The sequence below is a fragment of the Leishmania martiniquensis genome, chromosome 30 (assembly GCF_017916325.1).
Source record: "Leishmania martiniquensis isolate LSCM1 chromosome 30, whole genome shotgun sequence".
Classification (NCBI taxonomy): Eukaryota; Euglenozoa; class Kinetoplastea; order Trypanosomatida; family Trypanosomatidae; genus Leishmania; species Leishmania martiniquensis.
The window spans coordinates 430,610-446,411 of NC_090165.1; the positions used below are offsets into that span (position 1 = coordinate 430,610).

Below are 15,802 nucleotides of genomic sequence, written 5' to 3' on the forward strand. Positions count from 1 at the left end.
GTGTCCTATCAGGTACTGCCCGCACGTGCGGGCCGCCGCCGCCGCCCCCCTCTCATTCGCTCTCATTCGCTTTCCATCTCTTAGCGCCCCCCGCCCCGCCCCCTGTCTTGTGGTGTTTTTTTCCCATGAGCTACCGCTCCCTCACCCTCTTTTCTCGGCCTCTGCATTCGTGTGATGGCGTGTGCGTCTGTGAGCACAGGCGACCGCTCCTTTCCCACCCTCTCCCGCTTTGCTGCTGCGTTGCCCCCCCCTCTCCTCCTCTTCTAATCTCATCACCCCGGAGCACACCTCCCCTCCGTCCCTCCCTTCAACGACAAGGACGCGTATTCGACAGAGCACGGCTGCGTTTTATGCGATAAAGCACCCTCTCGACATTTCTCGGTTGGGCATCTATTGCGAATGGCCAGCCCCGAGCGCGAGGCGGCCTTCTTGGAGCTTGTACGTCGACTGCTACCATTCGCCCAGCCGGATGCTCCAGGATACAACCCGGTAACCTTCACGCAGCTCTGCGACGGTATAGCGCTGTTTGCGTTGCTGCGGCTGGTCGCCGCTAGCTCATTCCCATCCACGGGCTCTTGCTCAACAGAGGCCGACGCTGCCACCTCGTTGACAAGGCCGGCGCCGGAGGAAAATGTGCAGCAGCGACAGCAGAATATACGCCTGCTCCTCCGCTACATCGGCGCTTATGCTGAGGAAGCCATGAGTGCCACATGTGCCCCCTCTGTGACGCACGGTCTCGATCCAGCGGTGCTTGCCGGCTCGCCAGACACCAACGATGGTGGCCCCTCCGACGCAGAAGCAGCACAGAGGCAGCAACTCGCGCAGCTGGTCGGTGTCGCTCTCGCTCTTATAGTGCTCAGTGGCGCTCTTTCTGTCCTGAGCGAGTTGAGGAGACTGCCTCGGCAGGAGCAGGTGGTGCTGTCCGACTGGGTGAAGGAGATCATGCGCGTCTACCAGCTGAAGCCTCATCACGCTCACGCAGCGTCTACGCAGAGTCCCTCTGGCTCGTCACCGCATCCTTGCCCGTCAACAAGCTCACCGTTAGCCGCCAGCGGCTGCGGGCCCACCTCTTTAATGGCCACACGAGGCGCGGCTGGCTTCTTATCGATGCCCAAGCCCCACTGCAGCACCGACGCGAGCGCCGCCGCCACTGGTGAGGAGGACGAAGGCTACTATCGCAACGCCACTTACCAGCTTCGACACGAGCTGGCTGAGGTGAAGGCGGAGCTAGCCGCATTGCAAGACGCCTACAGGCTGAGCAGAGAGGATAAGGAGATGGCAGAGGGAAAGTATCGGCTGCTGCTCGGAGACCAGGCGAACGCGTCACCCGCGCTGGCCGCGACATTGGCGGCGGCGGCGGCACACGAGGGCGACGATAGCGAAGCCGGAAGCGGCAGCGGCAGCTATATCATCTCTGTGTGGCAGCGGCGCTGCGCGCAGAAGGACGAGACCATTTCCGCCTTGACGGCGCGTGTGGAGCAGCAATCGGCGCAGGTAACGGCACTGAAAGAGGCGGCGGCCGCGCACGAGATGGCCCTGCAGGCGCTGCGCCGCCGCCTCAAGTCAGCAGAGGAGGGCATCATCATCAAATCAGAGGAGCGGCGCGAGGCCTTGCAGAAGCTCGCCGTCGCCGAGGACAAGCTTGCTGCGCAGATGAAGGCGCGCGTGGAGCTGGAGTCGCAGGTGGAGGAGCTGCAGTCGCGCGTGCTGGTGCTCACGCTGGAGCAGGACCGGCTGCGTGGGCTCAGCAACGACGATGCTGCCCAGCTGAGCAGCTCATTCGCCTCCAACGGGTCGGTTGACCGCGTGCTGGCGCTGGAGAACGAATTGGATGAGGCGCGGCAGCAGCGCGACAGCCTGCAGCGGCAGGTTGGCATTCTGCAGCGCCAAATGGCGGCCATGGTCGTTCCTGTCACCGACGTATCTACCGCCAACGATACGTGGCGGGCTCAGCTGCGCCAAGTCGAGCGGGAGAGGGAGGATCTGCGGCAGCAGCTCACCAATGCCCTGGACCGCATTGTTGGACTTCAGCAGCAGCTGACGGCTAGTGCCGCCACGAATGGCGCTGGCGCCAGCGATGCTGGACCGGCCAGCGGCACTGCGCAAGCGGACGCTTGCGTGATGAGCGAGATCGAGGGCAGCGAGGGGGACATGAGCTCTTTTGGGGCAGACGACGACTCTCCGCCTACGCGAACCGCGGGCCTTGCAGTGAGCAACAAAGCCCACGAACTGGCGCATCGTGAGCAGGTCATTCTTTCCTCTCTTCTTCTCCAATACAGCTACCGCAACCTCCTGCTTCAGCAGCACCAGACGCTACTTCACAAGGATGCCATGGAGGCCGACGCGGCACGGCGGCGGCAGGCGGAGGAGCACCTGGAGGCTATGCGGCACGCGCCGTCATCCATGCTGACGAAGCAGCGGCGAGATGTGGAGCAGGGACTACTAGAGACGGTGCTGTTAGGGACAAAGCTGCGTATGATGCGCGTGGAGAAGTAATGGGCATTCGGGCATGTACAGAGGGCATTTACTGCAGGCATTCTTAGTTTCGTGCCTTTACGCGCGCACACACACTCGCCTGCCCCTGCTCCTCTCGCCGCTTTTGGGGCACATGTGAGTGGGGTGATTGGGTCGGGTGCAGCAGCGCAGCCAAGACACGATAGGTGAAGAGGATCGCGTGTGCGTGTGCGTATGCGTGTAAAGGGAGAAGGTGATCACGATGTAGTTGCCTCCACTGAGGCGGATCGCGAAGGATCTGCGGTCGTGCCCAAGACATGAGGGATGCGGACAGGACGCACTCGACCCAAAGGCAGTCGACAAAGAAGCAAGTCTGCACACGGACGCCGTGCGCCCACGATGTTTCTCATGAATAGCTTGCACGGGGGCGTGTCACTAGCCGCACACATGGGCCAGAAGGCGGAAGCGGGAGCGCTCGCCCCCACCTTCCCCCTTCCCCCGCCGCTGCAAGGTGCCGCTGGAGGGGGTGGGCGGAAAGGGGTGCGGATGCCTTGAGGTTCCATCCGGGCAGAGCGCTGCTTCCTTCAAGGCATCGGTCCTCTCTTTGGGCACTCTCACCTGACCCCCAGCGTGTCTGCTCTTCTCCGTTGTACACCCCCTTTTCCTTTCTTTTGGCCGCCGTGGCTTTGCTTTGCGGGGAAGGATATCCATGGAAGCGTGCTGATTGGCTGGTGGCTGCTGCACGGTCATCTGCGCCATCGTAGGTGCCATCACTAGCCGTGTCGAAGCCGCTACCCTCTCCTACCCTTCCCCCTTCCACACTCACACACTCACACGCAGAAGAGGGGGAGGGGTACTTTGTGCTGCTCTCGTTTTCTTTAATACCTTTACTGGTTACACATTCTGAGCAAAGGCACTTTCACAGATTCGCACGCACGGGCAGGGACGCGCGTACGCATATATACGTGCCCCTCTTCAGCCCAGATGAAGCGTGACGACAACAACGGCAGCGTCAGTGCAATTCCGTCGCTTCCATCGCCGTCACCAGCTTCTGTTGAAGATACTGGTCACACGCACATTCGCAAAGCTGCATCCGCATCACAGTGCGATGGTGACGACGAATCCCACACGGGCAGCAGAGGCAGCAGTAGCGCTCACCCTTCTCACCACACGATCGAGAAGGGAGAGGGTTCTCACCGTCGCACTACTCACCGTGCTGCCCCCGGTGAAGGCGGCGGCGGCGGCGATGACGTGAAGGACACAGAGGACGGCAGCTACACGAGCTGCTATGGGTACGACAGTGACTACGACGAGGGGAATGGGAGTTGTGTTGACAGCGGCAGCGGCTGCGGTAGTGGCGGCGCCGATGATGGCCGATCCTCGAAGGCGGCCTCTGCCCCGCCGCAGGAGGATCTCTTGCGATTTCTCAGCTTCACGGTCGACGAGGCGGCTCTGAAGGATCACCGACTGATGGCAATGGAGGCGTTTCGCCAAATCCTTGTGATCGGCACGAACCAGGGCACTGTCGCTGTGGTCGATCCTTCATCTGGAAGACTCAGGGAGGTGTACACAAATCATCACGAGCCGATCTGCGATGTTGACTGCACTCTCAACGAGCTCTACATTGCCGCATGCGACAAGGCTGGGTACGTTACGATTCAGTGCCGCCGCGATGTAAAGGATGTTTGGATGGCAGAGCTGAGCGGCCCGATCGAGTCCGTCGCCTTGCATCCGCTGTATCACAAGATGGACAGCTCCCCAATGGTGTGTGGCGGGGCGACGAAGGTTCTTCTGCTTACCAAAGGTGTGCTGTGGAGCAACAGCCGACGCGTCACGACTCTGCAGGAAGGACGCGGGCGCATTTACAAGGTCCGGTGGTGCCACACAGCTGCGATTGATGTGGTCGCATGGCTATCCGAAGCGGAGCTCACCCTCTACGATGCAAAGAACGAGGCCCTGGTGCGTCGCGTTCCGCTACCCGGCCTCACTGCGGAGAACGCTTTGTACCCGCCCACGCTGCGGTGGGAGCACCATTGGTCGAGAGACCCCGCCACAGCTGCCATCTCGGCGGCAGCGTTACTGTGTGGATGGGGGGATGTGGTGCAGGAAGTCCGGCTGTCCGCCGGCTCGCGCGTCCGTCGACTGAGCCGCGGCGGCGTCGCCGTGGACGAGGATGGGCTGCCTCGCTCGACTGTGTCGCAAGACAGATGCCAAGACACATCGTCGTCGCCGTCTCCGCTGCGGGTGGCATCTGGTACCGCTGCACCGACTCAATCTCCGTCATCGACTACCGTTGCTGCCGCAGGTGGGCGCGCGCTGTATGGGATAGAGCTGCGCACTCCAGAGCCACTGCGGCCGAGCGCCACCCTGTTCCCCTACCGAGTCTGTGGTATTGCCCCGTATGGACCGCAGCGGTACGTGGTGCTGGCGGCTGTTGTTGAGTGCGGCAGGGAGGGAGTGATGAAGGACTTGGAAGTGCGCGTGGTGGATCGCGACTCCTTGACAGACGTCTACCGCGGTCGCATGCCCGTCCGCTTCATTCATCCTTTGCAGCTTCACCTGACCTACCTCCAGCTGCCGCCTTCGCTTGCACCCCAATCAGCGTCACCAAGCCACCTCGCCGTGCCACCAGATCCGTTGGCGCCGTCTCCCATGACTCAGTACTTCATCCTCTCCGTCGACACCATGGTGAAGGCGATGCCGTCAGATGTCGATGACCGCGTCGAATTCCTCTTGCGCTCAGGTCAGTTTGAGCAGGCCTACCGGTACGCTGCGACATATGCGCGCCAGCTGCGGCGGCACGTTCTGGGGAACGTCGGAGAGCAGTGGCTCATGCATCTATTTCGCAACCGCAACACGGAGGAGGGGGCATTGCTGAAGATTATTGAGCTACTCCCCGAGCTCGTCCCGCGTGACAACAGCGCTCTGTGGGAGCAGTGGATCTACCGTCTGGACACATGTGGTGAGTCGTGGCGGCTCATCGCGCTCCTGCCAGCCAGCACGGGTGCCTCCGCCGAGTACAGGGTGGCCAGACCCCCCGCGATCGAGGACGGGGAGGAGGCCTCCGTTGAACCAGCTGCCGGCGCCACCCGGCCTCTCCCTCCCCCTGTCGCCACCCTGTATACTCCGATTCAGCGGGAGTACTACGACCTGGTGCTGTTGCGCAGTCTTCGCCAGGACCCGATCCTCTTCTTTGCGGCGTTGCACAAGTTTAACACGCTCTTCAGCGTGCCTGTTGTACTCAAGGCAACAGAGGTGGCTTACCAGGCGCAGTGCGTCGCCACTGCCTGGTGGGACGACAACGAGGGGGACGAGGAGGTTGAGTGGCAGGACCGGCATGAGCAGGCGAAGGAGGCGACGAGGCCTGACGTCAGTCTCGCTAGCAGCGCTGCAACTGCAGATAAACGTGCTGTGTCATCCGAGGCACCAGCGTCTCCTTCACCAACGAATCCTCAAGGCACCTCGGAAGAAACGAGCGCTGTAGGGGCAGTTCTGCAGCCATCTCCGGCAGTCACGACAGTCGCCGCAGCGACCTCTCCCCCATCTTTGAGCCGCATATCGCGGTGGTCGTTGGCGGCCAGTTACGGGTTCCTTCTCCGATGCGCAGGCCGGCACAAGGAGGCGCTGCAAGTGCTTCTGCACTTGCCTGCATCTCCACGCAGCGATCGGGAGGTATTTGGCCTCATCCGTGACCAGCAGCTTTTCCACAAGGCGCGCGAGCTCCTTCCCGAGTTACTGCGCAGCAGGGAGGATGCCACTCTGGAGCTGTTGATGGAGCACGTTGCGGGGCCGACGGGCCGTAGCGGTTTAGCAGACGGCGGCGATGCGGCTGTGGCTCCCCCAGCGCTCACCGTCCCAATCGGCGGTGCCGCGCCATCATCTCCGTCCTCGCTGGCGGCGCCGTTTTTAGATGTCGTGCAATACGGCTCTGCGCAGGACCCGCTCTGCACCGAGTCCGTCATTAGCCGCCTCGAACACAGCGATCGGCTGCGTCTGCTGCGCTATCTGAGCCTCGTGCAGAAGCGTTACCCAAAAGTGTTTGTTCAAGCAGCGAAGCAGCACGCCCAACTGGTGGCGACACTGTATATCGACTACGACCGTCCATCCCTTCTTCCGTTTCTCAAACAGATGTCGATGTACATCGAGCGCATCCGTGAGTTACACGCGCTCTGCCGCAAACAGCACTTCCTTGAGGAGGAGATTTTTCTTCTGTTTCGCATGGGTCGCGAGGACGAGGCGCTGCGAATCCTCGTGGAGAAGATGCACGACCTCCCACGCGCCTTGAAGTTTGTCGTCTCCGTCCCAGATCTCGAGGAGCAGGCGGTGCTGTTCACGCGGCTAGTCGATTACACCGTGGCTTACAACGCTAGCCTGCCAACGTGCAGCCTTGACGGCAGGGAGGGCGCCGCAAACGGGTCTGGCGTGAGGGTGCGCTACGTGATGCATTACACAAAGCCAAACGAGACGTACGCGTTGATAGCCCGACAGCACCATGTCGCTCTGGATGATGTCTGTAAGGCGAATGGTGTATCGGTCGCATCCGGTAGTGCGGCCATGCCACCACTACCTGCAGATGGGGAGGATTCTAATAGGCGTCAGAGCAGCGTCTCACCTTTTCAAGGCGACGGGAAAGCACGGCTGCGCGCATCCTACGATGCTGACGCGGTCGAAAATCTGCCGGCACCGCCGCCGCAGTGCGTCGTGCCACTCAACCTCTTCGGCGACCTTCTCGAGACTCTGGCCGAACCGCAGTTCATGGAGCATCCCGCGTTGGATGTGCGGCTCGTCCTTTCGAAGCTTCCGAGCGGCGAGCCCATCCGGCACGCTGGGCCCAGCATGGCCGCCATCGCACACGCCATGGCGGAGGAGATGTCTTTTCTCTCCACCATCGCCGCGGTCGGTGAGAAGGACTTGATGGGCTATTATGGGCAGCTTCTGAAGAGGCGAACAGAGGCCGTAACAATGGGTCGACGTCGCGACGCTGACGAGAGCGGAACTAGCGCCGCGACTAGAGCCGCGCATCCCGCGAACGAGTTCTCTGGGGCCTCCGCAGCGGTGCAGCGGTGCGTAGCCTGTCGTCAGCTAGTCACGCAGCGGGTGGTTGTCTTTGCGTGTCAGCATATGTATCACCCGACCTGTGTCCTGCAGTACATGCAGAGTTCACCAACGGGCACCTTTATCGGTGCAGGAGGCGTGGCCTTTGATGGCCGCACTGGGGGCGCCGCTGCCGTGATGCGTGAATGTGCGTCGCCGACGCTCCATGTGGCAACCACTGTAGCGGCAGGCGCAGAGACGGCTGAGGAGCAGCTCCGCAAGCTACCCGTTTATTGCCGCGCGTGCCGGCAACACTCGGGAGAGCAAGGCTGAGCCCACCCCTCCTGTGACTTGTATCGACATTGTGAAGTACACACGCGCATCTGCTGAGAGGTCGACAGTGAGAGCACAGCGCACACACACACACACACACATTTTATGGGGCGCTTTGGCCCTGAAGGGGAGGCATGGATGGACGTGAGGAGTCCAGAGGAAGCGGTGCGGCGGCACTCGCCAGCAGCACCATGAACGCTGCTGCTATTTCATGCTCGTTGGTGAGCAAGAAAAAAGGCAAGGACAGCTGCACTGGTGTTCATGCCTCGTCCTCTCTGACCTATGCATGCCACCCTAGCTGCAGCGCGCGACCCTACACGCACTGGCGCCTACGCAAGGTCTCTCGAGCTTCGAAGTGCCTGGTGAGAGAGCAGAGGCTAAAAGGGATCCAGGCGCTCCTCCTCCTCCTCTCCGCGCCGAATACTGCCCACCCGTAGTGGCAATGCTCTCCTGTTCTCCCTCCCCCTCTTTCTTCCATCTTCCCCTTCTCTCGCCGTTCCCCCCCTCGTGGGGAAGATTCGCTGTACAGCTCGCGTGTGCTCCGTGCCGATCGGAACTGCTGCCAAAGGAGCTGACCTGTGACGCGGGAAAGCGAACGAAATAACAGAAACGGCGGCAGCGAGAGAGAGCGCCACGCACTCAGCGATTTGCCACGCAGAGTCGTCGAGAGCAATCGAACGACTGCGGCAGTGGGCGACCTCTTTTTTTTCTTTGCTTGCTCGTGTTGCCCTCCTCCTCACACATTGTACCATTGAGGGCACTCATCGCCATGCGCCGCAGCGTCATTCGTACGCGCAAGGAGTTCCTCGAGCGCAAGCAGCATGAGCGCGTGCATGAGGCAATTCACACGCGCAAGGAGCAATTCCGCCATGCCCTGGAGACGGCCACTCCGCTGCCTGGGCACCTGAAGAAGGATGCGCTGGCGCTGAAGAAGTTCACGGAGCTCGATGACGCGCAAACACGCAACTTGACGACAACGGTGGATGACGAGTACGCGAGTGCCGGCCGGGAGGATCCGCACGTGCTCGTCACGACGTCCCGCAACGCGTCGCAGAAGCTGCTGGAGTTCGCGAAGGAAGTGCGGCTCATCGTACCGAATGCTGTGCGCATGAATCGGGGCAACCTCAGTGTACATCAGCTCATGGATGCTGCTCGCAAGGAGAACTACACAGATGTCATTGTGCTGCAGGAGTCGCAGGGCGTCCCCGATAGTTTGATTGTCTCTCACCTCCCCCTGGGCCCCACCGTGACCTTCACCATTCACAACCTCGTGGCGCGCCACGACATCGACGGCGTGGGCACCATGTCAGAGCAGTACCCTCATCTCATCTTCGAGAACTTCTCCACCAAGCTCGGCTTGCGCATCAAAGACGTGCTGCGCTACCTCTTCCCCGTTCCCAAGCCTGACGCGTCCCGCGTTCTGACGTTTGACAACGAGAACGACTTTATTAGCTTCCGCCACCACACCTTCAAGAAGGAGAAGGGCAAGAAGCAAGTGGAGCTGACGGAGGTGGGGCCGAGGTTTGAGTTGACCCCGTACCGCGTCGTGCTCGGCACAATCGAGATGGCCGATGCAGAGACGGAGTGGGTGCTGCAGCCGTACATGAACACGGCGAAGAAGCGCCGCCTCTTGTAGGCGGACTCCCCCCTCCCCCCACCCGGCAGGTGCGTCGCGGTGATAGTCACATCTCGCTTGCACGGAAGGAGAGCAAGGAGTTAGGGAGGAGGGCGAGCGGATACATTGACCCGTTGGCTTCGGCGTCGCATCTCTGGTGTGGAGAGGCTGCAGGGTCGCCTCCTCGCCATCGACCTTCGCATTTTGGCGCGCGTTTACTCCCTTTCCCGGTCTCTGTGTCATCTTCTTGCGTGCGCCTGCGCGACCACCGGCAGGCGTTCACGCTCGAAGGGGAGACAGCTCTCTCTGCTTACCGCGTAGACAACACCGGGGTCGCCGCACACGCCTTTCTCTCTGTGATGCCCACTCTCACCATCCCTGTGCGCTTGCTACAAGAAAGGGAAGGGAGTGGGAGGAGGAAGGGAAGAGAGGCGCTCTGGATGCCTGCATCTATGCTTGTCGTTGTGCCAGCATCCTGTTGGTCTGGCGGCGGCTCATTTTTTTGCGGAATTCTCTGGCGGTCTTCGTCTCAGCCTCGACTAAGAGTAACCATTAAGCAAACGGCTTCGCTTCGCACCTCCACCGACTGGAAGAGGCCGCTGCTGTGCACACGCCCTCCATATTATTTTCGTCCACTGGTTGCCGTTCGTTCTCCTCTGCCTCGCCTCTCATACACCGCGTGCCTTGCCATTGCTGCACGCAACCGGTTTCTTGGCTCTTTCCTTCCCTCCTCGATCATAGCGCCCGCCGCGTCATCTCTCCCGCTTGGCGAACACGTAGCTCATCACGGTAGGGGAGTGTGCCCGAGGATGAGGTTTGCCGTGGCCGATGCGCAGGCTCAATGAGTTTGTGTGTGTAGGGGGGGAGGAGCTGTCAGGGGCTCGAAAAGAGCAGGGGGGGCGACTGGGTAAAGCGGCAATGAGACGGCTGACGAGTCACTTGTGGAGTGTGCCGTGCAGAGGAGGGAGACGGATCAGAAGAGAGGTCGGCTCCGGACTTTAGACGAAAGAGAACCCTGAAGAAAGTACGCCGCGGCCTCCCTATAGCAAGCGAAACACATGCTGAGCTGCGCTTCTGGAAAGGGTGCACGGTACGGCGCAGCGCCATCCGCATGTGCGCCTGCGCACACGGGCATGAGGGCAGGGGTGTACGCGAGATATCGAAGGGAGCGCGGGGCAAGCAAGCCCTGCACTCGCGTCGTGGCCTCGGGCATACTTGCCATGACAAGATGTAGCGGCGTGGCGATCCACGCGTGTGCTTTGAGCACCGCTCCCCCCAGTAAGCGGCCTTTTCGTGTCTGTTCTACCTTCTCTCTGCGCAAGAGCACTACGCCGGCAAGAGGGGGGGGTAGAGAAGTGGGCAGCGAGTGTCACCCGGGTGTCCCCCCCGCTAGCCCTTCGCTAATCGGCTCTACCCACACTACCTTTGCGGCCCGCCATGCACCCCTACTTTTTCTCTTCTCTTTCCTCCGTCTAATTGCCATGCATTGCTCTCTGATGCGCTCCATGAATCAGACATGACGCCGCCTTGCACATGCACACCAGGACGCATCGCACCACACCCACTCGTGCGCATCCCCAACCCAACCCCTTCCCCTATTCCTTACCGCTGCGCATGCCTTCAGAGACACCTTTCGTCAGCACTCATGTTCGCTTCTGCGCTGCGCTGCAGCGTCTGGGCGATGCGGGCATAGGCGCTGAGCAATTCGCACAGAGAGGGGCGGTGGCACCGCTGTTGCCGCCCAGCCCCCATTGTGCGCGGGTAGGTGCCATCGTGGCAGAATACACGCCGCCGAGCGACACGAGCACGAACCAGCTCCCACACGTGGACAATGGTGAGGGCGTCATGCAGGCCAACATCCCGCACTGCCAGGAGGATGAATCGGGCGAGTGCGCCGGCGCCGCGACCTTGAAGGCGGAGGACTCTGTGTATGCGCAGCTGGCGCGGCGTGAGGTGGCCATTTCGACTCGAGACGCGCACGCACGCCTGCACCATTTGCGACTCTTCGGTGGCCATTCCCCCCGCGTCGAGGGCGCAACCGCGCCCCTACTGGAGCAGATAAACCGAAGGGCGTCTTCTGTTGGCAGCCATGCGCACGGCAGCGACCATCGCAGCAGCATTTGGGAGCTGAAGTCGCGCTACTTTCAAGTCGCGAAGGAAACGCTTACTGCCTTCATGGGGCTTCGACTGCGCTCACAGCTGCTCAGCGACCACAGCACAGCTGCCACCGGCACGACTTTGTTTGCTCCTCCTCAGCACCGCGCCACAGGGGCATCTGCTGTGACGACGGCGGCTCGACAGGTGGCGCTGCGCAAAGGCATGGAGGCCTTCCTGAGTGCGGTGGCTCATCAAGAGTCGATGCTGGATGCCGTCTCCTCGGCATGCAGGTCGCACCGGAGCACCGGCGGAGGCGCCGCACCAGCCCTGGCGCATTCCTTTTTTTTTTCTGCTCTTCCAAAGACTCCGATGGTGCAATGGGCCGGCTCGCACTTCTGCAACAACCGGTATGTGCGCTGCCTTTTTCCACCCGTTGTCACGCCATTAACGGCGACAAAGGCAGACGAGGAGGGCCCTCGTAGGACGCCAAGGCCAAATTCGCCCTGCGCCGCGCGGGCCTTGCCAAAGGCACTTGTTCTCCCACACGACACGGAGGCAGAGCTACGCAAGTACTGGAGGCTGCACGACGAGGCTGCCTCGCGGGCGCGGCTGGCCGCGCTGCGTTGCCAAGATGCGGAGGCGTTCGCTGAGCACATCAGTCTACTGAAGGTGTCTGCGCTTCTCCAAATCATGGAAAAGACGGAGGGTTTCATGCGCCGCATTGGGCTACAGCTTCAGTCCCACGCTGCCCACGCCGCCATCGACCGTGGTGCTGCTGGCAGGGACGCCGCGCCCACCATGCGCGCAGTGCCTGCGGCCCTTGGTGAACCGGGTGGCGCCCACCGTTCAGGTGGAGCAGCAGGCTGCCACGGCAGTGATTACGAGCGCTTCCGGGCCTACGTGGCATCTAGCAAGAACGAGTTTAAACTCATGCACCGTGTGGACGTGTTTGTGGCGGCTCAGCCGGCCGGACTGGACGCGGCGCTGCTGCCGCATCAGATGGACGGCCTGCGCTTTCTTGCGTCCCTCGATGCTAACCACATCAACGGCATCCTGGCAGACGAGATGGGCGTGGGCAAAACGATTCAGACCCTAGCTTTTCTCCTCTATCTGAAGAACAAGCGGGGCGAGACGGTGGAGGGCAACAGTGGCAGAGGGGGGCCGTCGCCAACAGGGTTGCACCTCCCACATGTGGTGCTCGCCCCACTTTCTGTCATTCGAGAGTGGCGGGAGGCATGCGAGCAGTTCGTGCCAAGCGCTCTCCGCGTTGCTGTGTATCAGGAGCTGGCCAACCCCGTCCGCGAAGCTGCGGCTTACGACCTCATCCTCCTTCCACTCCACGCCGTCCGAAACGTTGGTGCGGAGGCGGCGCGCATTCGATGGCATTATGTTGTGGTGGACGAGGCGCACAAGGCGGTGGCTAACCTGAACACCATCACGGCGCGCTGCATCTTTGGGCTCCCGTGCTTGCGCCGCCTGGTGCTGACCGGTACGCCGCTTAGCAGCGATCTGCAAGAGCTCTGGTCGCTGCTGCACTTTCTTAACCCGGAGGTGTTCACCGATAGCGACGCTTTTGAGGAGATCTTCCGTCGGCCCTTTCGCGTGTACGAGGCGCAGGAGATGGAGCTGACGGAGGAGGAGCGCGGCCTGCTCATACTGCGGCTGCATCAGGTGCTGCGACCGTTTCTGCTACGGCGCACAAAATTAGACGTCGATTCGACTCTTCAGATGACATTTCATCGCGTGTGGTGCCCTCTGAGTGCGATGCAACAACACCTCTTGCGCCTTCTACGGGAGCAGCGGCGCACCCCTGCCGTTCTACGTATGGCCGGAGACCACAGCGGTAGCAGTAGCAGTAGTGAGGAGGACAGTGAGGGCGAGGAGGCGACCGCCGGTACCGCTGAGGTGGCGACGCACATGAGTACTGTAGCAGCGGAGGAGATCGGGGGCGGCAAGTCCGCCGTTTGCGTGCAGTGCGCGGATGCTGCCGCTTCCACGGCCGAAGTTCGGCACGGCAAGACTTACCCGGCGCCCGACATGCAGAAGGCGAGCGACGAGGCCGCCACGCCCTGTGATCGGCTTGCCGAGCTCGTCTGGCAGCATCTTCCTGCGCTGACGAGCACCGAGTCCAAGGCTACCTTGCGTTGTGCAGTGCAGCAGGACAGAGCACTTGGGCTTACTAGCGCCGGCGTTTCAGAGTCCTCCGCACAGCTCTTGTGTAATCACGCTTTTTTGCTGCCTTTCTTCTCACAGGTGCTTCATCGCCACGGCCTCGATGAACTAACGCAAGAGGGCCGCCACCGTACAGACTTGGTCGCGGCAGCACTCAAAGGAGGCGGCGCCGTTGGTGCCGAGACGGCGGGGCGCTATGGAGCTGCTGGTCTTACTCTTGCGTGCAGTGGTAAGTTCCTCATCTTGCACCTGCTACTCTCTCGCCTCTACGTGGTGCAGCGGAAGGTGGTGCTCTTCACTCACTGGCTCGATTGCGTGGACCTTCTCGTCGACTATTTGCACAGCCGCGGCTGGGCTAACCACATGGAGGTGCTCACCGGCGGCAGCAGCGAAGACGAGCGCCTGAAGAGTGTGCGGCGCTTCCGTGAGGACCCAACGTGCCTCTTCTTTCTTCTCTCTATCAAGGCGGGCGGGTGTGGCATCAACCTGCAGGTGGCGCACATGGTCGTCCTCGTGGACCGTGACTACACAGCAACCAACGAGGATCAAGCACTGGCACGAGTCTACCGCATTGGCCAGCGGCACACCGTCCGTGCTGTTTACCTCACCACCACGGACCCCAGCGAGCAGCGTGTGGCTCAGCGGGCAACGACGAAGAACAGACCGCGGCAAGCCCTCATCAATGATGGTGTCTACCAGGTCTCGACGGCAAGCGAAGCAGAACGAGTGGGGGAGGCAGACAAGGCTGTAACGGCAGCGACAGCAGCAGGTTCGCCTTCCAATGCAGAGGACGACCTTGATACCTGCGAGCTCTGGGAATTGGTCTCCGGTGCCTCCACGCCACTGTCGGCCGGGTCCTCGCCGCTTGCCCTGCCGTCGCCAGATTCGTTCTGGGTCTCTCTCTCTCGCCTCGTCGACTCGATGGATGAGCTAGTGCTCACTGAGGAGGATCGAGCGGCAGTAATCGTGAGGCGTCCCGAAGAGGTGGGGCGCGCTGTGGATTGCGCTCCCGCCAACAGCGCTGCAGCGCTGCTCCTGGCAACCCGACCGCCACGGAGCATCGCGGAGCTGCAGGCGCGACTGCGAGGGAAGGCAGGCGAGAAGCCTCCGGGTGCGCCGTGTGACAGTGATGCGGCCCTGCCGGTGAGCAGCACCTCTGCAGTCGATCGGAGCCTGGGGGTAGAGAGGGACCAGACAGAAGGCCAAGCTGCCGGCGAATGCGCGACCTCCAGCGCTTCAGTCGAGCCTCAGGCGGCGGCACTCGCTGCAGGGCCTCAGTGGATCCCTCCGTCTGCCTCCGCTACAGATCCTTTGCAGAACAGCGCTCTTTTTTGGCTAGAGTGCAGCCACCTTCTCCGCATGGCGGGTCGTGGCCCTTACCTCCTTTCTGACTCACTCCACACAGCTGCCTGCAACGACGCCAGGAAAAACAACCCAGAGGAGCACGCGCGGCGCCGGCAGCGGCGCAATCGTCGTGCTGCTAAGCGGATGCGGCTCGCCAGCGTCGACGTCCCAGACAGCTTTCGCGAGGCATGTTGGGCGAAGGAGGGCATCGACGATGACGCCGAGGTAGCGGCGCGCTACTTGCGCGTCCTCGATGCGCGCGCCAACAAAAGAAGACAGCGCCGGCGACAGGATACCGGATGAGAGCGCCGCCGCACCGGTTGTTGTGCCGTGCCGTCGCTCATGCGCCTGCGGGACGTCCGTGCCAGTGGCCGCGCTTGACCGATCGTGCTTCAGTTTCCACGATCAGCTTGCTGTGTGCGTTTGTGTATCGGAGGGGAAACGTTTTACCCTTTTCGAGCTTCGTTCTCTTCCACTTGCCCGTTACTTTTCAGCAACGGCGAAATACGATGCGCCGGCCCCATCCCGCGCTCGCCATCGCTTTCACCTTCCTGCTATCTCATGTGTCCAACAAACGCGGTGACGTGCTGCCCCAACGCACACATGCCTGGAGTGTGCGCGTATGTGCTGGCGTGACCCGCGATCTGCTATGAAGACAGAAAGTGCTCCTGAGGAACAAAGTCATGAGTGCCCATTGATCTGCGCCCAGACGGCTGCAGGGCGTTGATATATGTGCGATAGTGCTCCTCTTTT

General features: G+C 61.7%; 4 protein-coding genes across 4 annotated transcripts; all 4 read left to right on the forward strand.

The window, feature by feature from the left end:
• Positions 1-399: 399 nt before the first annotated feature.
• Positions 400-2,496, forward strand: LSCM1_03752 (uncharacterized protein; the record flags this gene model as incomplete). Its single annotated transcript, XM_067321285.1, has 1 exon — positions 400-2,496. One exon carries the CDS (start codon positions 400-402, stop codon positions 2,494-2,496), a length of 2,097 nt encoding a protein of 698 aa, XP_067176653.1.
• Positions 2,497-3,438: 942 nt separating this feature from the next.
• On the forward strand, positions 3,439-7,821 carry LSCM1_03753 (uncharacterized protein; the record flags this gene model as incomplete). Its single annotated transcript, XM_067321286.1, has 1 exon — positions 3,439-7,821. The coding sequence occupies one exon, from the start codon at positions 3,439-3,441 to the stop codon at positions 7,819-7,821; it is 4,383 nt and encodes a 1,460-aa protein (XP_067176654.1).
• A 769-nt stretch (positions 7,822-8,590) lies between these two features.
• Positions 8,591-9,457, forward strand: LSCM1_03754 (uncharacterized protein; the record flags this gene model as incomplete). The annotated part of the gene is made up of 1 exon (XM_067321287.1): positions 8,591-9,457. The coding sequence occupies one exon, from the start codon at positions 8,591-8,593 to the stop codon at positions 9,455-9,457; it is 867 nt and encodes a 288-aa protein (XP_067176655.1).
• Positions 9,458-11,050: 1,593 nt separating this feature from the next.
• Positions 11,051-15,352, forward strand: LSCM1_03755 (uncharacterized protein; the record flags this gene model as incomplete). Its single annotated transcript, XM_067321288.1, has 1 exon — positions 11,051-15,352. One exon carries the CDS (start codon positions 11,051-11,053, stop codon positions 15,350-15,352), a length of 4,302 nt encoding a protein of 1,433 aa, XP_067176656.1.
• Positions 15,353-15,802: the final 450 nt, after the last annotated feature.